At 47.9% G+C, this 25,947-nt stretch overlaps 1 protein-coding gene across 6 annotated transcripts in view; it reads left to right on the forward strand.

Annotated features, from left to right (window-relative positions):
• The window catches only part of TUFT1 (tuftelin 1), a 42,988-nt gene extending 29,691 nt beyond the window's left edge, over positions 1-13,297 (forward strand). For 4 of the 6 annotated variants that reach the window (XM_053591810.1, XM_053591813.1, XM_053591812.1 and 1 more), the window contains 6 exons: positions 1,429-1,557; positions 2,048-2,142; positions 7,149-7,254; positions 8,220-8,303; positions 10,174-10,304; positions 10,842-13,295. In XM_053591810.1, the coding sequence (XP_053447785.1) occupies positions 1,429-1,557; positions 2,048-2,142; positions 7,149-7,254; positions 8,220-8,303; positions 10,174-10,304; positions 10,842-10,908 (612 nt within the window). In that variant the 3' untranslated portion in view covers positions 10,909-13,295. Of the gene's footprint in view, positions 1-1,428; positions 1,558-2,047; positions 2,143-7,148; positions 7,255-8,219; positions 8,304-10,173; positions 10,305-10,841 lie in introns of all 6 variants that reach the window. The other 2 variants (XM_053591814.1, XM_053591811.1) reach the window with 2 other exon arrangements.
• Positions 13,298-25,947: the final 12,650 nt, after the last annotated feature.

Genomic DNA, 25,947 nt, shown 5'->3' on the forward strand with positions numbered 1-25,947 from the left:
ACCTGAAGAGTGAGTGGGATTTGGCAAAATGCAGATGGAAGAAATAGAAGCAAGTTTTAACTTTTGTTTCTTACTCTGACACTCTCCTTTTATTTTTCATAAATTGGCTTCTTGTCTTTGAATAACTCAGAATCCTTTGAGAAAAGACAAATTCTTCCTGGTGCGTAGTAGCCTTCAGAAGCTTGTTTGGCCTTTGTATGTGGCTCTGAAATATTGCTGATTCAAGGGCAAGAAAGAGGTGAAGGAGCAGAAGCAAAGGCCTGGAGATACGTTCTTCCTGGGATTACTTGCTTCTCAATCAGTAGGAAAGCCATAACATGAGGTTAAGCCTGGGTGGCATTGGGGGTTTCATGGGGATGTCGAAGAAGTCAGCCAGCTGAAAAATATAGTTTCTGAGTTCTGGTGTCACTGTCACTTTATTTTATTTTATTATTTTTAATTTTTTTTTCTAGAAACAGTTTTGCTGTATCATCCAACCCAGGCTGGAGTGCAGGGGCGTGCTCATAGTCATTACAACCTGGAACTCCTGGGCTCAAGTGATCCTCCCACTTCTTGAGTAGCTGGAACTATAAGCATGTGCCACCACACCCAGCTAATTTTTTCAAAACTATTTTGTAGGCTCAGCCACTTGTAGCGCAGTGGTTACGGCACCAGCCACATACACTGAAGGTGGCAGGTTCGAACCCTGCTGGGGCCAGCTAAACAACTGCAAGATGAAAAAAAAAAAATTGCTGGGCATTGTGGCAGGCGCCTATAGTCCCATCTACTTCTGAGGGTGAGGCAAGAGAATCACTTAAGTCCAAGAGTTTGAGGTTGCTGTGAGCTGTGACTCCATGGCACTCTACTGAGGGCAACATAGTGAGACTCAGTCTCAAAAAAAAAGAAAGAAAGAAAATTTATAGAGTTGGGGGTCTCAACTACGTTGCCCAGGCTGGTCTTAAACTTTTGAACTCAAGTGATCCGCCTGCTTTGGGCTTCCAAAATGCTAGAATAATAGGCATGAGCTACTGTGCCCAGCCTGAGTGTCACTTTATTTTTTTTTTAATATTTTTTAACTTTACAATTTTATTTTATTTTATTTTAATTAATTTATTTTGCAGTTTTGGCTGGGGCCGGGCTTGAACCCACCACCCCCGGTATACGGGGCCGGCGCCCTACTCCTTGAGCCACAGGCACCGGCCCCTGGGTGTCACTTTAAAGTGAAACTCAGTCAATTGCATGTCAGTTAACCCTCGGAATAGAATTATCTGTGAGAGTCCTCTGAAGTGGTCCTGAGAGTGACTAGGAGTACGCTCGCTCATCAGAATCACCTTTCTCCCATCTTGGGGCCAGAGTGGCCCCAGCTTCCTGGGTTCTTTTCTAAGAATTTGACCAAATGTGGTCTGTCTTTCTGTGCTAATTTATCACATGCCCATCCTTGTGCTGTAGGTCACACTCAGCCAGTACCAGAGAGAAGCAGCACAGAGCCATGCCGCACTTCAGAGAGAGGAGGGCAGAGTGGAGCAGAAAGAGGCAGAAGTTGGGGAGCTGCAGAGGCGCCTGTCAGGCATGGAGACGGTCAGTGAGGGTCTTGCTGCTTATTGCTGGGCTCCTGGACTGGAGCAGGAGCTCCAGGGTTGATTGAAACAGTCCTTTGAGACTCTGCTTTTCCAAGCAGCTCCAGAAAAGCACACTTCAATGAGAAAATCTTTCTAAGTAGAGTTGAGCCCATTTCCACTTTATTTGGATTCTTACACAAATGCCTTTTTTTGGCTTTTGAAGATTGTTCCTAAGAAGTCATGTAGCCTGGTCTCAGAGAGGGGCAATCCCAGCTGGCGGGCAGGCTGTGCCCTGCAGGGCCGAACTCTCTTTGGGCAGGTGGGTGAGGTTGGGAAATTTCTGTGTGCTGAGGTGGAAGCACACCGTCAAACCAGCTTGTCTTGCTGCTTTGTGGCAGCTGTCCCATGCCCAGGAGAGGCTGAATCCCAATCCTAGTGCCCATCTCACCTCAAATACAGAAGCCAGTGCCCCATTCTCATTGTAGATTTTCTTTGTTTTTTCCACCCAGGAGCGTCAGGTCTTACTGGCAAAAGTCCGGGAAGGGGAGGTGGCCCTAGAGGAACTTCAGAGCAAGACTGCTGACTGCCAAGCAGAACGAGAAAAGTAAGGGCCCTTATTCACTGTGAAATTGAGGTGCACGGAGGGGAAGGCAGGCCAGGCAGCCCATAGCTCCCGTGCTGGCCAGGTCTGGGAGGAAGCTAGTGCTAATGTCAGATCTTCCAGTTCTGACTCCCAGTGAGCTGGCTTAGGGTGGAGCCCCGGCTAGGGAGATGCAGTTTGGAAGGCTGCCATCTCCAGGGAGTTCATTTTCTGTGGGGCAATAATCTAAAGAAAGGGCTCTGACAGTTTTAGGGCCAAGGTTGAATGAAAGCTGGGAGAACATCTGCTGTCACAGTACATCATCCCACAGGTTGTTACACTGCGCTTCGTGCCACAGTGTCCTCCCGCTGAAACAGACACTGACTGGAAACTTTTGTTTTTTAAGTCAGAATCTCACTCTGTAGCCCTTGGTAGAGTACCCTGGTATCGTAGATCACAGCAAACGCAAACTCCTGGATTCAAGCGATCCTCCTGCCTCAGCCTCCTGAGTAGCTGGGGCTGTAGGCACTGGCCACCAAGCCTGGCCAGTTTTTCTGTTTTTAGTAGAGATGGGGTCTCAATTTGCTCAGGCCAGTCTTGAACTCCTGAGCTGAAGGAATCTACCCATCTTGGCCTCCCGGAGTTATAGGATACAGGCGTGAGCCACTGTGCCCAGCCTGACTATAAACTATTGAGGATAAAATCAGATAATTTCCTCAAAGTTATGCTGGTGAAAAATAGGATGAGCTGCTTTGTGTGGAGATACTGAACTTCTGTCACTTGAAGTAATACAGATAGAAACTGGGAACCGGTCAACAGCAGCATGTAGGCAATTGCTGAGATTCTTCCTGCCACCAAAGTTGTAGGGTTTTGCAAATTCTTTGTCATCAGATGGTATCAGAAGCCCCAGACTAATGAAACCTGCAGAGCAAAGCATGTGCCCTCTGGATCATCAGTAATGCAGTCCTTTATGCTGTTAGCAATTAGTAAATAGGCCTCAAATGGTAAATCAATTTTAATATCAGGATATTGGGTCCTATCTCCATTGTATACGTTGAAGTTTTTTTAGTTCAACAAGACATTTATCTGGAGGGGCTTCTAAGGTATTCCAAGATTTTTTTTTTTTTTTTTTTTTTTGAGACAGAGTGTCACTGTGTCACCCTTGGTAGGTGACAACTCACAGCAAAATCGACCTCTTGGGCTTAAGCAATTCTCTTGCCTCAGCCTCCCAAGTAGTTGGGACTACAGGTGCCCACCACAATGCCCAGCTATTTTTCTGTTGCAGTTGTCATTGTTGTTCAGCAGGCTAGGGCCGGACTTGAACCTGCCAGCCTTGGTGTATGTGGCCAGCACCATAATCACTGTGCAGTGGGCACCAAGCCAGTATTCCCAGACTAACAGGTACAATTGTTTGCTTTCAAAACCCCTGAGTCTTTGGGAGGTGTTTTCTCTCCTTTAGGATAACCTAGATTTGACCTTCCTGGCATGGGAAACGCACACCTATTGTTACAGTCTCTTGTGACTTGACTCCACATCAGAATTACGTTAACATTAAATTCCTCAGTACTCCATCTTTCTCTGTGGTGGAGGTGCTCCTTACTCAGTACCCCACCTTCCTCTGTGGTGGAGGTGCTCCCTACTCAGTACCCCACCTTCCTCTGTGGTGGAGGTGCTCCTTAGTCAGTAGTCCCACCTTCCTCTTGGTGGAGGTGCTCCTTACTCAGTACTCCCACCTTCCTCTGTGGTGGAGGTGCTCCTTATCAGTACCCCACCTTCCTCTGTGGTGGAGGTGCTCCTTACTCAGTACCCCACCTTCTTCTGTGGTGGAGGTGCTCCTTACTCAGTACCCCACCTTCCTTTGTGGTGGAGGTGCTCCTTACTCAGTACCCACCTTCCTCTGTGGTGGAGGTGCTCCTTACTCAGTACTCCCACCTTCCTCTGTGGTGGAGATGCTCCTTACTCAGTACTCCACCTTCCTCTGTGGTGGAGATGCTCCTTACTCAGTACTCCACCTTCCTCTGTGGTGGAGGTGCTCCTGAAGGGAGGAATAGAGCAACAAAGAAGACTAGATAATCTAAGACCAAGCTTGAAAGTGGCACTCAATAGCTGTGGATCATAAGTGCTGATTTTCCAAATGAGAAGAGACTGAGACATGTGGCATTGGAGAACTGAGGGTGGGGACTTAGAACACCCAGTCCGAGGAGAACATGGGCGGCTCTGATTGTGCTGTCTCCCTCTTCCCAAACACTGCCCACCTCTGACAGCAGGCCCCTCACCTTCCTTGGGCAGCACAGAGCAGTAATGGATTCTTTCAGGGGTCCACCCCCTGGACGCTCTCCCAAGTGGCCTCACTGAAGGAAGAAACTGTTCCTTTGCTCCGTACTTCTGACACCAAATGTGCGGATTTTCAACACTGACCATTTTCCAATTCTCAGTTGAAGCCAACTGGGTGTCCTACAGTTAAATTCAGTCCTGAGACTGCCCAGAGTGAGTGCAGGCCCCACAGATAAGGACTGTTCATGAGACTGCCCCCACCTCAGATGCTGGTCAGAAGTCCAGGGGCACCCACCCTTCTATCCAGCCCAACTGTAAAGTCAGGGTTCTCGCAGTGCTCAGGCTTGGCAACTTGCTGTAATGGCTCGTAGAACTCAGGGAAACATTGTACTTACTATTACTCATTTATTATAAAGGACAATATAAGAGATTCAAATGAACAGACAGATGAGGTCCATCAGGGCAGTTTGGGAAGAGTTCGAGAGCTTCTGCCCCCATAAAGTTGGGGTGTGCCCCCTCTCGGCACACACAGGGGCCCATCAGATGGGAAGCTCACGGAGCCCTTTTGTTTATGTTCTTTAGGGAGGTCCCATGACATGGGCATGAAGGATTAAAACACTGGCCACCAGTGAAGCTCAGCCTCCAGCCCCTCTCCCTTCCTCAGAAGTTGGCGGCAGTGGTGCTGAAAGTGCCAGCCCTTTAATCATGCCTCAGTCTTTGCCTAACCCCCATCCTAGCTTTATCCAGAGATCCGAACCACCAGGCAGCTCATTAGTGGACAAAAAGACACTCATCGTTCCCCGAGATTCCGAGTGTCTTGCTGTTAGGAACCAGACACTCAGAACAAGTGTGGTCTCAGGGCTGACACACACCAGAACATGCCCCTGTTGCTCCTGCACTCAGGGATCTCAGGTTGAGATGCTCGCTCTCAGGAGTCAGGTGCAGAAACCAGATATATACGAATATTTCTTTTTATGTCACACTGACCTTTGGGTTCTTGGCTCAGTTTGCTTAGAAGATGCAAAGGAAACCACAGTGGTTTGGGAATTAGAAGACTTAGAAACAGAATTGTATGAAGTGACTTTAAGGATCCTCAAACCTTATCTGCTTCCTGACATAAAAGTCCTTTGGGAGGGCAAGGCAGGAGGATTGCTTGAGGGCATGAGTTTGAGACCAGCAGGGGACAATGGGACGATATCCATGGTCTCTAAAAAAAAAAAAAAAACAGCCAGGGTTCGGTGCCCATCGCTCAGTGGTTAGGGCACTGGCCATATACACCGGGGCTGGCAGGTTCAAACCTGGCCCAGGCCTGCTAAACAACAATGAAAACTGCAACAAAAATATACCTGGGTTTTGTGGCGGGCACATGTAGTCCCAGCTACTTGGGAGGCTGAGGCAAGAGAACCACTTAAGCCCAAGAGTTTGAGGTTGCTGTGAGCTGTGACACCATAGCACTCTACTGAGGGCAACATAGTGAAACTCTGTCTCAAAAAAAAAAAAAAAGCTCGACGCCCATAGCATAATGATTATAGCGCCAGCCACATGCACAAGGCTGGGGGGTTCAAGCCTTGCCTGGGCCAGCTAAACAACAATGACAACTGCAACAACAACAAAAAAATAGCTGGGCTTTGTGGCGGGTGCCTGTAATCCCAGCTACTTGGGAGGATGAGGCAAGAGAATCACTTAAGCCCAAGAATTTGAGGTTGCTGTGAGCTGTGATGCCACAACGCTCTACCAAGGGCAACATAGTGAGACTCTCTCAAAAAAATAAAAATAGCCAGGCACAGTGGTTCATGCCTGTGATCCCAGCACTCTGGGAGGCTGAGGCAGGGGGATTGCTTGAGCTTAGGAGGTCAAGACCAGCCTGAGCAAGAATAAGAACTATCTCTACTAACAACAGAAAAACTAGCTGGGCATTGTGGCAGGTGCCTGTAGTTCCAGCTACTTGGGAGGCTGAGGCAAGGGGATCGCTTGAGCCCAGGAGTTTGAGGTTGCTGTGAGCTATGATGACTACATAGCACTCTAATAAGGGTGACAAAGTGAGACTCTGTCTCAAAAAAAAAAGAAAAAAGCTGGGATCGGTGGCTCACACCCTATGACCCCAGCATTCTGGGAGTCTGAGGCGGGTAGATTGCTTGAACTCAACAAGTTCGAGACCAGCCTGAGCAAAGAGCTAGACCCTGTCTCTAAAAATAGCCAGACATTGTGGCCAGTGCCTGTAGTCCCAGCTGCTTGGGAGGCTGAAGCAAGAGAATCACGTAAGCCCAAGAGTTTGAGGTTGCTGTGAGCTGCGATGCCATGGCACTCTACCAAGGATGATAAGGTGAGACTCTTGTTGCCACAAAAAAAAAAAAAAAGAAGAAGAAGAAAAGAAAAAATTCCTGCCGACAGCTTTGGTATTGGGTATAATGACCCTAGCTCCTGCTGGAGGAGCCCACTCCCTGGGAGGCAGCCCACTTTCTGATGGCTTGATACTGAGACTGTCCTTGTGTTAATATAAAAACAGCTTACCTAGAACATCTACCTGTTGGTTCTAGTTGGACCCTCTAAAGCTGTCCAGAATGACTAGCCCCTTCTAACTTTTGGAGCCTCAGTTCCCTCACTTGGATAGGATGATTTTGGTGATGCTTCCAAAGTGATGTCCTCAGGTGTCGGGAATCACTCCTATGAGAACCTCCCGGGCCCAAGGCCCTTCTTATACTGGGTAGAGAAGGTATGTTTTTCCTTTGCTTCAGTCTCCTGGTCTTTATCCCCAGGGCTGCTACCCTGGAAAAGGAAGTGACTGGGTTGCGAGAGAAGATCCACCACCTGGACGACATGCTTAAGAGTCAGCAGCGGAAAGTACGACAGATGATAGAGCAGGTATGGAGGGCTGGGTCTTCACCCGCCCCGGGTGTCACCCGAGTTCATGCTTTTATTTATTTATTCTCCAAGGGAGCTTCACTTGCATTCTTGTGTTTCCCGTGAAACATTTATAAGTTTAGGTTATTGGGACTTGCTTTTCTTGCATCTTTTTTTTCGAGACAGAGTCTCCATTGCCCTGGGGTAAAGTGCTGTGGCATCACAGCTCCCAGCAACCTCAAACTCTTAGACTCAAGCTATTCTCTTGTCTCAGACTCCCAAGTAGCTGGGACCACAGGCGCCTGCCACAACACCAGCTATTTTGTTTTTTGTTGCAGTTGTTGGTTAGCAGGCAAACCCGCCAGCCTTGGTGTATGTGGCTGGCACCCTAACCACTGAGCCTCAGGCTCCAAGCCTTAAATGTTTCTTTTCTTTCCTTTTTTTTTGAGACAGAGTCTTACTGGGTAAGACTCTGGGTAGAGTGCTATGGTGTCATAGCTCCCAGCATCCTGAAACCCCTGGGTTCAAGTGATACTCTGGCCTCAGTTTCCTGAGTAGCTGGGTCTATAGGCACCAAGCCAGCCCAGCTATTTTTAGGGACGGGGGTCTTACTCATGCTCAGGCTAGTCTCAAACTCCTGAGCTTAAGCAATTCACTTGCCTCAGCCTCCCAGATTGCTGGGATTACAGACGTGAGCTACCGTGCCTGGCCTTTAAATATTTCTTGAATGAAAAAATAATTGGTAAATTTTCAAAGCCAGGTGGATTGGGTTTTGAATCATCCATTATCAGGGTAGTGTTCCCCTCACTCACCCTTCACTCCCACCCCTGGAATAGTGAACAGTTTAATATTAACTGAAAGGAAGCCTCTGTAGAGAAGTTAATTAAGTTGTGAGAGTTTTGGAGCTTCCCCAACAGCAGGCTAAACTTTGGCGAGTGTCATGAGTCATCCTCAAATAAGCTCCTGTGTCTCCCACGTCTTTGCAGCTCCAGAATTCAAAAGCTGTAATCCAGTCAAAGGACTCCACCATCCAAGAGCTCAAGGAGAAGGTCGCCTACCTGGAGGCAGAGGTGTGTATGCTGGGCAGCCCTGGCAGGGCTCTTGAAGAAAAGACAGATGTGAAGGAGGAGAGGCGGTGGGGGTCTCCTACTACCTGACTGCTGCTTGGTATCTGGCGAGTCATCTGAGTGAATGTTTTCTGAGAACCTTCAGAGAGTTGCTAATGATGGTGAAACCTGGCTCTGCTCTCCAGGGACATATTACAGTGCCGCATGCCTGGCTGCCTAGAGGGGAGCCCTGAATTCTGATCATGTGGGCTTTGCAGAGGCGATGACAAGGTGGCTGGGCTTTGAAGGAGGAGGAAGCATTCTGTAGTTGGAGTCTTTTCTTTTCTTTTTTTTTAATTTGAGACAGAGTCTCACTGTGTCACCCTGGGTTGAGTGCTGTGGCATCATAGCGCACAGGAGCCTCAGTCTCTTGGGCTCGAGCGATCCTCGATCCTCTTGTTTCAGCCTCCCCAGTAGGTGGGACTACAGGCTCCTGCCACAACACCCAGCTAGTTTTTCTATTTTTAGTAGAGATGGGGGGGTCTTGCTCTTGCTCAGAGCTGGTCTTGAACTCCTGAACTCAAACGATCCACCTGCCTTAGCCTTCTAGAATGTTGGGTTTACAGGCATGAGCCACTGTGCCTGTCCTGTAGTTGGAGTTTTTTCCATGTCTTCCTAGTCTAGCCTCTGTGTTGCTGCAACGCCCTTCCTTCCTGTCTGTTAACTACCTAAAGATTACATTGTAGCCACTGTGGAAAGATACCTTGTGGTCGGGGAGATAGATGTAAGAATGCATTGTTTATCGTTAAGAGAATCTGCTATCTAGAGTTAGAGATAAAGTGCATTCTTTAAAAAGACCGGGTGGCACCTGTGGCTCAGTGAGTAGGGCACCGGCCCCATATGCCGAGGGTGGCGGGTTCAAACCCAGCCCTGGCCAAACTGCAACAACAACAAAAAAAATTGTGGCGGGCGCCTGTAGTCCCAGCTGCTCGGGAGGCTGAGGCAAGAGAATCGCGTAAGCCCAAGAGTTAGAGGTTGCTGTGAGCTGTGTGAGGCCACAGCAGTCTACCCGAGGGCGGTACAGTGAGACTCTGTCTCTACAAAAAAAAAAAGACCAGGGCACTGGCCACATGCACTGGAGCTGGCAGGTTCAAACTCAGCCTGGGCCTGCCCAACAATAGTGACAATTACAACAAAAGAATTGCCAGGTATTGTGGCGGGCACCTGTGTTCCCAGCTGGGAGGCTGAGGCAAGAGAATCGCTTAAACCCAAGAGTTTGAGGTTGCTGTGAGCTGTGACATCATGGCTCTACCAAGGGTGACATAGTGAGACTCTGCCTCAAAAAAATATATAAATATATAAAAATAAATAAAATAAAAAGACCAAAGAAAGGTTTGTAGAACAGCATATCAACACAAGCAAGTGAATATCTCAGTTGAGGAGAAGAAATTATATGTGTTACACAGAGCCAGTGCAGACCAAGTGTTAGAGGAAGAGCGCAGTCTGTGGTGATGAGATGAGGGTGCAGGTGAGGTGGGGGCCGGGCAAGAGCAGCACAGACACAGAGGTGTACAGGCCAGAATGTGCCAGAAAAGGGCCAATGCTGGGGCGGCACCTGTGGCTCAGTGAGTAGGGCACTGTCCCCATATACTGAGGGTAGTGGGTTCAAACCCAGCCCTGGCCAAACTGCAACAAAAAAACAGCCAGGCGTTGTGGTGGGCGCCTGTAGTCCCAGCTACTCGGGAGGCTGAGGCAGGAGAATCACTTAAGCCCAAGAGTTTGAGGTTGCTGTGAGCTGTGATGCAACAGCACTCTACTGAGGGTGACAAAGTGTGACTTTGTCCCTAAAAAAGAAAGAAAAGGGCCAATGCTAACCCTATGGCGTATATTACAGAATTTAGAGATGCATGATCGGATGGAGCACCTGATAGAAAAACAAATCAGTCACAGCAACTTGATAGAGAAACAAGTCAGCCATGGCAACTTCAGCACCCAGGCTCGGGCCAAGACAGAGAGCCCAGGCAGGTGAGTAAGTGCATGTAGACAGAAGGGCCCAGGTAGGAAGGAAAGGAAAGAGACAGCCACGCAAAGCATGAGTGCTAAGGCCAGGACAAGGCCCTTTTAAGTCCAGCTCCTCCTTGAGTCTCTAATCCAACCCATTCCCCACCAGGACTATTCTGATCTAGTTAGAATAGAGCCTGGTGTCGCAAACCCAAGGAGGTCCATGGCTTCTAGGGGTATAGGACCCCCAAAATTGTCTGCAACATTTATTAGTAATATTTGCATATTTCTAGAGAGGGGGTCTTTTGCTTTCAGGAGATTTACAAAAAGGGCCGAGACCTTAAAAATATCAAGACTCACAGCATAGCCACTTCTCAGTTGTTGAACTTGCCCTCTCTCTACATGTCACGTTCTCAGTCTTGGATGTCACTGATAATCACAGCAGGTGTAGCCCCTGAGATCAGCCATCATGGAAGTGTAAGATTCCAGAGGCAGATGAGGAGGGTGGGCAGCCACACAGCTGTTTTTGACCCTGCTCAGTGTCATCCACTTGCTTTTCAGTGTCAGGATATCCAAGCCACCTCCCAGCCCGAAGCCCATGCCTCTCATCCGAGTGGTGGAAACATGAGCCACCAGGAAATGGGCGCTGTCTCCTGCCTGCCAGAAGCCCACCACCCCGTTGGCTGTTGGCACTGACTTTGACTTCCCGGCGGGTCCCCGGCTGCTCCCAGGGCTTGGGCTTGTGTGTCCCACATTCCCAAGCTCCTGACCTCAGTACGGGCAGACAGAGCATGAGCGCCTCCTCTGGACGCTGCAGCCCTTGGGAAGATGTTACCCTGCCAGCAGGCGGTATCTTTAGTCCTGTAGTTACTGTTTTTCTCTGCAGTCTCCCTTCTATTGTAGACTGAAGTCCAGCTGCCCAAGAAGCCACGCCTTCATCTGGTCAGGAGAGGTGACAAGATTTGCTTCAGCCCTCAATTGATGGTAGAGGCATGTATGTCCAGAGTGATTGGAGAATGTCCTGGGGAATGAAGTTCTTCTGCAAACACAGCTTGGTTCTTAGCAACAAACTGTTTTTCTACTTGTTCCACCCCCAGCCCATGCTGGGCCTCCTGCAAACAGTGGGACTAACTGGGCAAGGCCTGGTCAGAGTCAGTGAACTTGAACTTTGACTACATGGTCTTGTCTTCTTGGGGAAGAAAAAATGTAACTTCAGGGAGTAGTTTTTTTGCAGAAAGACTCTCTAAGGCCACGGACAGTTCCTTGTGATTTCCCTCTGCTGTGAAAACTCCCAGACTGTCCTAGAGTTTTCCCCTAAGGTGTGCCATGAGGTATGCCTTGGTCTTCTTGACCCAGAGCCTAGAAACTGTCTTCACTGGGTTATATCAGTCCCAGCAAAGTCTTCATTGTATTTATTTTGCTAAGTTATTGGTATTTTTGCTTATATCTCATAATTGACTTAATACCAAAGTTCTATAGTCTTCTCTTGCAGTGTTTAGATTTGCTTGAAATTGGACAGGAGTTCCCATTGGACTTTTTAATCTCCAAATGACATTGTTATTTTTCTCCCCTCCCTCCCTCCTTCCATTCTTTTCTTTCTTCCTCCTTCCCTTCCTTTCTCCCTCCCTTCCTTCCTTTTTAAAATAATGTCTTGTTCTGTTGCCCATGCTAGAGTGTAGTGGTGTCATCATAGTTCACTGCAACTTCAAACCCTTGGGTTGAAGTGATTCCTCCTGCCACTGCTCCTACCTGATTTTCTTTTTTCTATTTTTTTTGGAGACAGAGCCTCACTTTGCTGCCCTTAGTAGAGTACTGTGGTGTCACAGCAACCTCCAACTCTTGGGCTTAAGCGATTCTCTTGCCTCAGCCTCCCAAGTAGCTGGGACTGCAGGCGCCCGGCTGTTTTTTTCTTGTTGTTTGTTTTTTGTTGTTTAGCAGGCCTGGGCCAACTTCGAACCCATCAGCCCTGGTGCATGTGGCCGGTTCCCTAACCACTGAGCGACAGGTGCTGAACTCACTCTTCTTTATTTTTGTAAAGATTAGGTCTCTCTGTGTTGCCCAGAATGGTCTCAGATTCCTGGACTCAAGCAATCTTTCCACCTAGGACTCCAAAAGTGCTAGATTACAGGTGTGAGCCACCACACCCATCCCAGAATGACATTATTATAACTCTTACTCTCCCTTTCTTCTACCTGGTTCTCTGACCCCCCCATCCCCCACTGAATCTGCACATCAGGAAGGCAAGTATACTTTCCCTAAGGCATTGGGGTCTGAATGTGTGTGGTTTGGGGGAAAGGGATGATCAAGACTCTTCTGGGGCTAGAACCAGTTCTTTCCCTGACCCTTCTGCCCTTCTGAACCCCTGTACTCCATAATTGGTCTTTTATACTGGCTCTGAACGGACTTGCAGCTCATCATGGTTTTCTTTAGTGCTTTTCTTACAGCCTCAAGAAGTAGATAAGTATCAGAGTATGGTGCTATAGAAAACAGAAAGATTAAAACTAAGTATAGATTAGGTCCTAGGCTCTGGCTCGCAGCCAAAAGCCTTCAGTGTGTGTGTTTCTGTGTATCAGGGCTGGGCTTACGTTCTGGGTTTGTCCCTAATGGTGTTTTGGGACTGAGGCAGTTTTACAAATGAGGGGTCAGACTCCATGTCCTTTCTAGTTCTGACATTTTTTTCCTGTAGCATATTCATTCTTTTTATGGTGAATTTAATAAATTATGTTAATGTGTCTCTTTGACCTCCCTGGCCTGGTTTCCTTTCACTTTTGGGGTGGTGGGAATGAAAGAACATAATATTAGTGCCTCTATTTTTTTTTTAGACAGAGCCTCAAGCTGTCCCCCTGGATAGAGTGCCGTGGCATTGTGGCATCACAGCTCACAGCAACCTCCAACTCCTGGGCTCAAGCCATTCTCCTGCCTCCGCCTCCTAGGTAGCTGGGACTACAGGCGCCTGCTACAATGCCAGGCTATGTTTTGGTTGCAGCCATCATTGTTGTTTCATGACCCGGGCTGGATTCGAACCCGCCAGCTCAGATGTATGTGGCTGGCGCCTTAGCCGCTTGAGTCACAGGCACCGAGCCTTTTTTTTTTTGAGATAAAGTCTCTTCACCCTGGGTAGAGTGCTATGGTGTCATAGCTCAACAACTCAAACTCTTGGGCTCAAGCAGTCCTTCTGCCTCAGCCTCCCCAAGTAGCTGGGATTACAGGCACCAGCCACATGCCCAGCTTTTTCTTTTTTCTTTTTTAGAGACAAGGTCTCACTCTTGCTCAGGCTGGTCTTGAAAACCTGACCTCAAGTGATCCACCTGTCTCAGCCTCCCAGAGTGCTAGAATTATAGGTGTGAGCCACTGCGCCTGGCAACATTAGTGCCTCTTAAAGATGGACATGCTGTTGTCCCCAACTGAGAGGCATCGTCCAAGTGTCCTAAATATTATGATATGAGGACCTGGCGACACTAGGCAGCAGCTCGGTTCTGTGGTCTGAGTGCCTGGTGTAGGTGGCAGCCCCTCCTTTGCCTTGGACTCTCTGGGGCAGTGGCCTGGTGGGAGCTCTAAGCAGGGCCACTTTTGTCTTCCTCATTTAGAAAAGAGTTGCTCAAAGGTAGAGGCCCTGGGATTATGTACGAGGTCAGACAATTAAGTTCACAAACTCATTCTAGAAAACTTGCTACATACCTCATTGCTGAATGTATCACTATGGTCACCAGATGGTCAAGGGAAGTACCTCAAAGGTGACCATAGTGATATTCAGCAACGAGGTATGCAGCAGTTTTTCTGGGATGGGTTTGTGAACTTTATTGTTGGACCCCGCAGAGATACACCAATCAGCTCTGGAGGTGGGTGAGTAGCCCCGTATCCTTTGCAAAAATGAAGACACTCTGGGAGTGTTGACTGTAGCTGTTAAGGGTGTAGCTCCTGGCTATCTCTGGGCATCATTCAATTAGTCCCATGATTTCTTTTTTCTGCCAAGAAGGCAGTTGGGGCTGCAGGGCCAATTGGGGACATAGTCTCCTCTCGGGTAAAGAAACTGGAAACACAACCCTTCCCCATCCCTGGCCTATTTCCTTCCTCGCTCCCCTTTCTTGCAATTGAAAACGTGTGCATTTTCCTCTTATTAATTTTCTTCTCCCTTCTCCTGCTTCCCAGCCAGTTTATACTTTAGGCTTCAAAGTGCGTTGGCAGCTTCCTTGCTCTGTGGGCTGGGATTTGTGTTCCAGTACCCATGGTTCTCTGCTTTCTCTGGCAGTCTTGCTTGGTATGAGTGTTTCTCGACTGTGCTTGTTCTCAGAAGATTAGCAGGGTGGAAGCAGGGTGTGGTTGCCTGCAGTGCCAAGAAGATTTGCAAGGCTGACAACACAGGAGTGAGCCTGTGCTCACAGGAAAGGGAGGCCATCCAACCGACCAGCCTCCAACCAGTGGGCCCTTCTGGCTGGATAGGAGGAGCAGAGACTTGGGTTGGATAATGAAGTGGTCTGGAGGCCTTCTGGAGACTAGAACCGGGCTCAAATGGATTGCTTGGACAGAAAAGTGTCTCTGGTGTGTATTTCCCAGAGTTGAGCTAACACTGCCAAAAGGAGCAGGGCCATCCCCTCGTTGAGGGGGTTGTTAGGCAAAGATTGATTCAGTTAGAGATGGGCAGTGGGGGACCCAGTGAGAATGAGGTTAGCACTTAGGGCCTGTGAAAGGGTGTGGTGAGTAAGCTGCTCCTGGCTTCAACAGCTCATTTATTGCCTGTGTTTGTCATTTTGAAGCTACCTCCTCTGTGCTTCTTTAATATTTGGTGGAGGAAGGATGGAGCCTAGCTCCCTGGGACCTTTGCCACAAAGGCTTGTCTTTGAGCTGGGCTGAGAGCTGTCCAAGCGTGCAGCCATCAGCAGTCTCCTGTAAACCTGAAGCGTCAGTCCCGACATGGGAAAGCAGCTCCGAGGAGCACCCTTTGCCTCCCAACAACTACCCTCTCTTCTCTCTTTCCATTTGTTCCTTTCCCTGAGAAGAAACAGAAAGCAAGCCGGGCAATGACATGGCATTTCAAGCAAATGGTGCATTGCACAGTCTTCCTCTGTTTTTTTTGAGACAGTTTCAGTCCTGAATACATTGCCGTGTGTCATCATAGCTCACAGCAACCTCAAACTCTTGGGCTCAAGAGATCCTCCTGCCTTAGCTTCCCAGGTAGCTGGGACTACCAACATCTAGCTAGTTTTTCTATTTTTAGTAGAGACGGGGTCTTGCCCTTGCTCAGACTGGACTTAAACTCCCAAGCTCAAGCAGTCACCCACCTTGATTGCAACTTCTATAAAACTAAGTTTCTGAGGCCGCCATTGGCTCATTTTTGTCTCTATTTAAAAATACTTTCACTGTGGAATGTTCCACTTTGGAAAGATGCTCTGACGTGACAACTTCATTCAACCCAGGAGGGTAATGTCCTTTGTATTGGCAGGCGAAAATTCTACCACTGAACCACCCAGGCATGTCCTTTGTATTGGAAAAGCAACGTTCCCTCTTTTACCAGCTTTTCCTTATGTTATGCTGTTTTCTGTGGAGGCCTCTAATAACCACCCCACCAGCACCCTCATTCCTCAGAGCCAGGCATTGGGGAGCTGGGGCCTGAGCTCACTCAGGCTCTCTCCCAGCAGTAGATGTTAGCCTAGAGCCCTTGGCCTCTTTTCCATGCTTGGATTTAGGACTCCAGCTTCACAATGAGAAATTATTTCCTATCTTCCCTGTCCCAGGGAAGAAATTCATATATTGGAGACGTAAATATTCTGTCTGGTCTGTCTGTCTCCAAGGAAAAACCTTCTCCAGGCTGAGGATAAAGATGTTTCTTAAAGGTGAGTAATTTCTAGCACAGTGCGTCCCCCTGGGTTGGCAGGAAGACCTCTTTTGAACTCTAAAATGTGTGTGACCTTTCTGCTGGAGCCCCTCCTCCCTGGATCCTCCCGACATGGGATTGAAGGTAGATGGTAGGAGGATAATTAATTTTCTGACAACGGGTTGATCTCCAAGTTTTAGACCATAGACCCTCAGTTGAAGGAAAGGAAGCCTTTAGTCCTCACAACTTAATTCAGGGCTGACCACAACGCCCAGCCCTTTCATCCCTCCCACCAGGATTCTAGCCCCACACTTGCATATGGTTGTGGGAGTTCTGTGATCCTTTTCTGTCTGTTTTATATTTGTCTGTCTGTGTTTGTGTTTGAACTGACCTGCCATGTAAGATACAGTCTTTCTTACTATAGCAGACATGAAGAGCACTGGTCTGCGGGGTAAACATCTGTCCTCGGCATGCTGTAATCTCAGGATCAGGACAGACGTCTGTCCTTGGCGTGCTGTGATCTAAGGGTCAGGACCGACATCTGTCCTCAGCGTGCTGTAATCTCAGGGTCAGGAGGTCCAAATTTGACTTCCTTTCAAATTTCTCTGCTTTTCTTTCTTTTTTTTTTTTTTGTGGTTTTTTTTTGGCCAGGGCTGGGTTTGAACCCGCCACCTCCGGTATATGGGACCGGCACCCTACTCCTTGAGCCACAGGCGCTGCCCACAAATTTCTCTGCTTTTCAACCTCTTGCACTTTCTCTCGGTAGAAGCAGAGCCCTTCAGTGATTCCAGCTAGACATGTTTAAGCCACATGTGACTCCTCTCTCTGTTCCTTTACCCCTTATATTCAGTTTGTCTCCATGTCCTAATGTTTCTTCCTCCTTTGAAATGTCTCTCAGACATGCCCCTTCCCATGTTCACAGCCTCGACTTAACCTATGTCTTGAATCTGGGTCACCACTGAAGCTAGTCCTTGCCAGTCCCCCACCTTTAGGCTCTTACCTGCCCCACCTCCATTCTCTCCACCACTGTCATTTGAATTTTCCCCAGAGGCTGTTTTTATTTTATTAATTGGAGCTATGTAGCTAGGAAAAAAGGAGACTGATGAGAAAGCAGACAACCTCTAGAAAAAGCACAAAGTCTGTCCCTTTGGAAAAGCAGCAGCAGTTTTTTTGCATCTAGCTCCAGAGGAAAGATCTGGATCTATGGGTGGTAGTTACCGAGTGACAGCTAAGAAACAAAAGAACGTAATGCTAGCCTATAATCCTAGCACTCTAGAAGGCCAAAGCAGGTGGATTGCTTGAGCTCTGGAGTTTGAGACCAGCTTGAGCAAGAGTGAGACCCCCATCTCTACTAAAAATAGACAAGCTAGCTGGGTGTTGCGGCAGGCACCTGTAATCCCAGCTACTCTGGAGGCTGAGGCAAGAAAATCGCTTGAGCCCAAGAGTTTGAGGTTGCTGTGAGCTATGATGTCACAGCACTCTACCCAGGCTGACAGAGTGAGACTGTCTCAAAATAGTAATAATAATAATAGTGACATAGAATATACCTAGGAGTAACCTTTGTTTGAAATGTCAATCATCTGCTGGGCATGGTGGCTCACACCTGTAATTCTGTCACTCTGGGAGGTGGAGGTGGGGGGATTACCTGAGCTCAGGAGTTCAAGAACAACCTGGGTGGGTGGCGCCTGTGGCTCAGTCGGTAGGACGCCAGCCCCATATACCAAGGGTGGCGAGTTCAAACCCGGCCCCGGCTGAACTGCAATCAAAAAAATAGCTGGGCGTTGTGGCGGGTGCCTGTAGTCCCAGCTACTCGGGAGACTGAGGCAAGAGAATTGCTTAAGCCCAGGAGTTGGAGGTTGCTGCGAGCTGTGTGAGGCCACGGCACTCTACCGAGGGCCATAAAGTGAGACTCTGTCTCTACAAAAAAAAAAAAAGAACAACCTGAGCAAGAGCCAGACCCCGTCTCTAAAAATAGCTGGGCATTTCGGCAGGAGCCTATAGTCCCAGCTACTTGGAAGGCTGAGGCAAGAGAATCACTTGATTCTATGATCAAGCTATGATGCCACAGCACTCTGCTGAGGGCCACAAAGTGAGACTCTGTCTCAAAATAAAAAAGAAAAAAGAAATGTCAATTAGATAAACTATGTGAAGAAAATGACCAGATGTATGAGGAAATTCCCCATAATTGATAAATAGTGAGAAACTTAATGAAGGAAATTTTTTTCTAGATGGAGAAATTAAAATTGTAAAAATGTAGATTTTCCTTAATTCATTTTTTGGCTTTATGTAATTATAGTGAATTGTGTTATAATTCAATAGAGTCTTTTTAGAACTGGATACAATTATTTTAAAATTTATTTGGAAGAAAAAATGGGAAAATGGCAAAGAAAATTTAAAAAAATTTTTAAAGGCAGAGCTTAATTGGGAAGATTATTAGCCTTGATAAATAGCAAAACATTATATAGCTCATATATCAGTTTAACAGAGTAAGCAGAAGTAGGCCCAATTATACAATATAAGTAGTTAAAAAGGGTAAAATAGGGCGGCGCCTGTGGCTCAGCGGGTAGGGCGCCGGCCCCACATGCCGAGGGTGGTGGGTTCAAACCCGGCCCCGGCCAAACTGCAACAACAAAAAAAAATAGCTGGGGGCGGCGCCTGTGGCTCAGCGGGTAGGGCGCCGGTCCCATATGCCGGAGGTGGCGGGTTCAAACCCAGCCCCGGCCAAATTAAAAAAAAAAAAAAAAAAAATAGCTGGGTGTTGTGGCGGGCGCCTGTAATCCCAGCTACTTGGGAGGCTGAGGCAAGAGAATCGCCTAAGCCTAGGAGTTGGAGGTTGCTGTGAGCTGTGTGATGCCACGGCACTCTACCAAGGGCGATAAAGTGAGACTCTGTCTCTACAAAAAAAAAAAAAAAAAAAAAAGGGTAAAATAAGCACTGCGACTCAATGAGGAAAAAGACATTCAAGCAGTTGGTTAAAATTGGGGGAAAGAAAACAACTCTAACCTTAAATAGTATACCTAAATAAAATTTTTTTTTATTTGAGACAGGGTTTCGTTTTGTCACCCTCAGTAGAGTGCGTGGCATCACAGCTCACAGCAACCTCAAACTCTTGGGCTCAAGTGATTCTCTAGCCTCAGCCTCCCAAGTAGCTGGGACTACAGGTGCCCGCTACAATGCCTGGCTACTTTTAGGGATGGGGTCTCACTCTGGCTGAGGCTGGTCTTGAACCTGTAAGCTCAGGCAGTCCACCCGCCTTGGCTTCCTAGAGTGCTGGGATTATAGGTGTGAGCCACCATGCCTGGTCCACCTAAATACATTTTATATAAATTAGTTAAAGATTACAAATTAACTATGGAAGAACTTGGAGAAAGTAGAAATGAGTACCAAATCGGAAAGGAAATATATTTAAAGTGTTTTTTTTATTTTTGAGACAGAGTTTCACTCTGTCACCATGGGTAGAGTGCTACTGGTCACAGGTCACAGCAACCTCACACTCTTGGGCTCAAGCGGATCCTTTTGCCTCAGCCTCCTGAGTAGCTGGGACTACAGGCTCCCTGCATGACACCCGCGCCCGGCTAGTTTTTCTATTTTTAGTAGAGACAGGGTCTTGCTCTTTCTCAGGCTGGTCTCAAACTCCTGAGCTCAAGCGATCCACCTATCTCGGCCTCCCTGAGGTTTAGAATTACAGGCATGAGCCACCACACCTGATCTAGAGTTTTAGTATCAAAGGAAGGAAGGAAAGTATTTTAGTTCACAAAAATGTGAAATTTCTGAATTAAAAACTAAAGAAGGCCAAAGAGTGAAGAGTTAATAATGGTAAGTAGGCAACATTTTTATTATAAGCAATGGTCAGGATCAGAATGGATAGTAAGAGAGTTCATATTCTTCTTCTACATATATTTATTAAGTTCTTACTCTCTGCAAGCCACCACGCCTTGGACCAAGGACTCAGGAAGGGTTAAAGCAGGGAGGATGACAATAATGACACTGTCCCAAGTGACCTTGTGTCAGGGAGGGTGACATGGGCTGCAGTTAATCGAAGTAACAGAGGATCAGTCTTAGCAGCGTAGGTAACAGAGAAGACCAGACGTATTTGAGGCTCAGGTGAGCCTTCTCAGGGTGACCAAAAGTTTGGTATTTGACCCTGAGGGGCACTCTCAGTGAGAATGAAGGAGGAGGACTAGTGCTTTGTGGAAAAGGAAAGAAAGAGAAGTTTTTGTCTCTACAATTTGGTCTCCTGTGGTTCAAGATGCTTGGAAATAAACAGCAAAGAACATTTTCCTGCCTCTTTGATTACTGGCCTTAGGAATGTAAGTTTTAATTCCAAGAAAGGGTGAGGGGTTTTAAAGAGACAAATCATAAAACATTTTACCCTGTTAAGACCTTCACCTCTGTTACAATGGCATAGCACTAGGTCTCACCAAAGACCCGATTTCTTTCCATTTCTTCTGTCTTCACGAGAGGCTTGTTGCAGGGCTTATTATAATAGTATAAAATGGGGAACGACATGTCCAACCACAGAGAAATGGGTAATAAATTAGGATGTAGCTGCTCTGGGATATTATGCATTCACTACAAATAGCTGTTATGAAGGACTTACATCGCATCGGGGAATAGTGTTTAGAATGTTAAGTGAGGGTGGCGCCTGTGGCTCAGTGAGTAGGGCGCCGGCCCCATATGCCGAGGGTGGCGAGTTCAGGCCCAGCCCCGGCCAAACTGCAACAAAAAAAAAAATAGCCGGGCGTTGTGGCGGGCGCCTGTAGTCCCAGCTGCTTGGGAGGCTGAGGCAAGAGAATCGTGTAAGCCCAAGAGTTAGAGGTTGCTGTGAGCTGTGTGACGCCACGGCACTCTACTCGAGGGCAGTACAGTGAGACTCTGTCTCTACAAAAAAAAAAAAACAAGAATGTTAAGTGAGGGTGGCGCCTGTGGCTCAAGGAGTAGGGCACCGGTCCCATATGCCGGAGGTGGCAAGTTCAAACCCAGCCCCGGCCAAAAAGCACACACACACAAAAAAAAATAGAATGTTAAGTGAAAAAAAGTAGGACACAAAATTTTATGAACACTTATTTCAGCTATGCAAAAGAAAAAAAAATCTTTCTGAAAAGACTAGAAATAAATACATCTAAATGCTAACCAGGTAGTGGGGTAGGTGTGCCTTTGTTTTTCGTTATCTTTATTCTTCAGCTTCCAAATTTTCTAGAGTGTTCACTCTCCAGCTGGGCTCCCCGTATTCTCATTGCTTTCTTCACATGCTGGGATCATTCCTGCCTTTGTACATTTGCTAGTTCTTTAACCTGTAATGCCTTCCTCTTTTGACCTATTAATCTATTAAATATTTTTTGATAATTGATACAAGGATTTTGTGTAGCTTATGGAAGGTAATGTATATGAAAACATGTGAAGTGCTTTATAAAATGCCGGGAAGGCTATGTTAATCAGTGTGATGAGAACGTGTCAAAACAGTCTATTGAAAGACTTGGGGCAGGACCCCCCACTCTGCCCTGAGCTCTGATGACCCCCCAATCAACCGCAAGAGACGGCGCTTGATGCAAAACGCAAGAGGATTTTATTCCAGCATGCTGGGACTTGACTCACAACTCTTTTAGGAGCCGAGAAGTCAAGCCCTGAACAGCAGTTTTTACAAGCTTATAAAGGCAAAAACCATAAAGTAGGGAGGGGCAGCAGACATAGCAGGGGCTTTAGGGAGGGGTAGGAGACGTAGCAGGGGCTTTAGGGAGGGGTAGCAGATATAGGGGCTTTTCCAGATAAGAAGAACTCTGGTTCATTACTCATCTATCTTAAGACAAGATCAACAGTCAAACATTTGCTTAGTTTTTTCCTTTCAGAACCAGTTACCGGTTATCTGCTTCAGCTCGGGGCTATTTCCTAGACAGTTACAAAAGGTCACATTCTTATGGTAGGGGGCGAGGGGTGCTGCTACATATCTGGTCCCCCCCCCTTTGGATTTGGTAGTACTTTCCTTCATTCCCCCATTTGTTTTTTGGGAAGTTCTAATCATGGAACTTCTGGCTATGGTCCTTTCCACCGTGGTTCAAGGTTGGCTGTCCGGTGGTGCCGGATGTACACCGAATCTCCAACCTGGAACTGGTGAGGTATTTGCAGATCTCCGGGCTTGTAGGCTTCGATCAGCCAGCTCCACACTTTCTTTTGCACAGTTTCAAGGGCTTTTAATCTGGTGTATAGAGATTGAGAGGAGTAAGATTCTGGGGAAGGGAGGTGCTGCATGGCAACGAGCGGGGGGTTAGCTCCATATACTAGGGGTGTTGCGCACACAGAACAGGGTAAAGGGAAGGAGGACTGTCCAGTCAGTAATGCCAGTCTCTAAGGGTAATTTAGTCATGGCCTCTTTTAGGGTTCTATTCGTCCTCTCTACCTGCCCTGAGCTCTGGGGCCGATAAGCACAATGTAATTTTCATTCAAGCCCCAAGATTTTGGCCAAACCCTGACTAACTTGGGCAACGAAAGCGGGACCGTTGTTGGATCCGATTACTTTGGGTAGCCTAAATCTTGGAAAAATCTCTTTTAATATTATTTTGGCCACAACTTGAGTAGTCTCCCTCTTTGTAGGAAAAGCTTCGACCCATCCTGAGAAAGTGTCTATGAACACTAGCAAGTACTTGTATCCGTACTTAGCTGGCTTAATCTCAGTAAAATCTGTTTCCCAGTAGCTTTCAGGGCGGTCCCCTCCGAGTCGTTTGCCCTGAGGTACTAATTGGCAAGGTCTGCACTCTTTTACAGCTGCATATTTAAAGTTTTTGATAAGGGGGGGTGTTATTTCTTTAAGGCTAGGCCTTAAAGTGTTTTCATATAGCGGTAGGATGTTGAGCCCTTGGGCTGCTAGCTTAGCTTCTCGGTAGGCTCTTTGGTTTCTCTCGGCAACTCTGGACTCCCCTTTCTGATGTCCAGGGCAGTGGATTATGGCCACTCTCTTAGGGAGGTGAACAGCCTCCAGTAGACTTAGGATTTCTTCCCTGTGTTTAATTTCTTTTCCTGCTGAAGTTAACAGTCCTCGCTGTCTGTAAATGGCCCCATGGACATGGGCTGTAGCAAAAGCATACCTGCTATCGGTGTATATGTTAACTTTTTTTCCTTCTGCCAAACGTAAGGCCTGGGTCAAGGTGACCAGCTCGGCCTTCTGGGCCGACGTCCCTTCAGGCAGACTGCTTGCCCAGATGGTCTGCTTATCGTCCACCACCGCCGCCCCGGCCACCCTTTTACCTTCTATTATGGAGCTGCTCCCATCAGTGAACCAGGTTAATTGGGCATCCGGCAGGGGCTGATCACAGAGGTCCCTCTGAGTTCCAGTCTCCTCAGCCAGTACTTCTTGGCATGTGTGTAATACATCCTCCTGGACAGAGGTATCAGGTAGTAGGGTAGCCAGGTTGAGGATGACAGGCGGGCCAAACTGGACTCTGTCTCCATTTAATAGGAGACTCTGGTAGTGTGTCATGTGGGCATTGGACAGCCACCGGTCAGGGGGCTGTCTGATGATGCTTTCTAAGGCATGGGGGCAATGACTGTCAACTTCTGCCCCATAGTCAATTTGTCTGCATCTTTTACCAGTACCGCCACTGCCGCCACAGACCTCAGATAGGCTGGCCAACCACCAGCGACGGGGTTTAATTTCTTGGAGAGGTATGCTACCGGTCTTTTCCATGGCCCTAAAGGCTGCGTCAGCACCCCTCGGGCCACTCCTCTCTTCTCATCTAGGTATAGGACAAAGGGCTTTGTTACATCTGGTAGAGCCAGGGCCGGGGCTGATAATAATGCCTTTTTAATGTTGTCAAAGGCCCGCTGTTGGCTGGCACCCCACTCAAAGGGAGTGCTTTCCTTGGTCAAAGGGTAGAGGGGGGCTGCCAGAGTAGCAAACCCCGGTATCCATAAGCGGCAGAACCCCGCAGTTCCTAAGAATTTTCGCACCTGGCGGGGCGAGCGGGGAACTGGAATCTGAGTCACAGTATGCTTCCTGGCTTCTGTTAACCATCTCTCCCTCCTCTTAGGGTGTAACCCAGGTACGTTACCTCTTTCTGGCAGATCTGGGCTTTCTTGGCGGAGGCTCGATGTCCTAAGCGGGCTAGCTCTTCCAGTAACAGTTCTGTGCCCCGATGGCACTCTTCCTTTGTCGTTCCAGCTAGTAGTAAGTCATCTACATATTGTAGGAGCGTTACCTGAGGGTGGCTGGCACGAAAGTGAGCTAGGTCTTGGTGGAGGGCTTCATCAAAGATGGTTGGGGAGTTCTTGAACCCCTGTGGAAGTCGGGTCCATGTCAATTGCCCCGTCATTCCAGAGTCCGGGTCTCTCCATTCAAATGAGAAGATGTTCTGGTTAGAGGAGTGTAGTCGGAGGCAGAAGAAGGCATCCTTCAAATCCAGGACAGTGTACCAGATATGGTCCAGAGGGAGAGAGCTTAACAGATTATAAGGGTTAGGCACAGTGGGGTGGATGTCTTGCGCCCGCTTGTTTACTTCTCTCAAGTCCTGCACAGGGCGATAGTCTCCTGTGCCGGGTTTCTTGACCGGTAATAAGGGGGTGTTCTATGGTGACTGGCACTTTACTAGTATGCTCAGCTGTAGGAGATGCTGAATGTGAGGCCTAATTCCTTCCCGAGCTTCCCTAGTCATAGGATACTGGCGCACTGCCACAGGAGTGGAAGTAGTTTTGAGTTCTATGACTATAGGTGGCCTTTTTGCGGCCAGTCCAATTCCGGCAGTTTCGGCCCACGCCCCGGGATATTTTTCTAGCCAGTCATGTATGAGACTAGTCCCTTTCTCCCATTGCTTTTCAAAGAGTCTATGTTCATCCTCCAAACGCATGGTCAGGGCTGTTACTCTCTTATTCTGGGTTACCTCTGGGCCATCAGGAGTGAAAGTGATCTGGGCTTCCATTTTGGTGAGTAAATCTCTCCCAAGGAGGGGCGCAGGGCACTCAGGGATAATTAAGAATGAGTGGGTTACCCGTCCCACTCCCAGATCTACTGATCTTCGGGTAGTCCATGAGTACTGCTGATGCCCTGTGGCCCCAAGATTTTTTCTTGGAGACGGGTCCTGATGGTTCTAGTAGGACTGAGTGTTGAGCTCCGGTGTCTACTAGGAACTCAACTGGCTTCCCCTCCACCTTAAGTATTACCCTAGGCTCGGGGAGGGGTTCCGAGCCCCGTCCCCGCTAATCTTCTTCCTCTAAGGCCAGTACTTTCTTCCTTTTTTAGGACATTCCCTGGCCCAGTGCCCCTTCTCCTTACAGTAGGCACATTGATCCTTATCTAACGGGACGCGGTTGCCCAGGCTACCTGACTTCTTAGTTCTACCTTGAGTCTGTTCTTGGCTCTTCTCCCCTACTACTGCGGCCAAAATCCGTGTTAAGTTTTTCTCCTGTCTTCGGTCTCTCTTATTTTCCCTTTCCTCTCTCTCTTTCTCCTTTCTCTGCTCTTTTTCTTCCTCAGTTTCTCTTTTATGGTATACTTTCTCAGCTTCCTTAACTAAATCCTGCAAGGTATAGTCCTGCAATCCTTCAATCCTCTGCAGCTTTCTTTTAATGTCTACAGCTGACTGCCCTATGAAAGTCATAGCCACGGAAGCCCTCTGTCCTTCAGAGGCAGGGTCAAATGGGGTGTAGCGCCTAAAAGCTTCCATTAGGCGCTCAAGAAACACTGAGGGGGGTTCCGTGGCCCCCTGTATTACTTCTCTTACCTTAGCCCAAATTAGTGGGGCGCCTTGCCGCCCCACGGAGGCCAGCCACTAGAGCCTGGCGATAGACTGTCAGTCGCTCCCTACCTTCTGCCGTGTTGAAGTCCCAGTCAGGTCTGGAGAGGGGAAAGGCAGCCTCGATGATGTTGGG

Source organism: Nycticebus coucang, chromosome 5, assembly GCF_027406575.1.
Source record: "Nycticebus coucang isolate mNycCou1 chromosome 5, mNycCou1.pri, whole genome shotgun sequence".
NCBI lineage: Eukaryota > Metazoa > Chordata > Mammalia > Primates > Lorisidae > Nycticebus > Nycticebus coucang.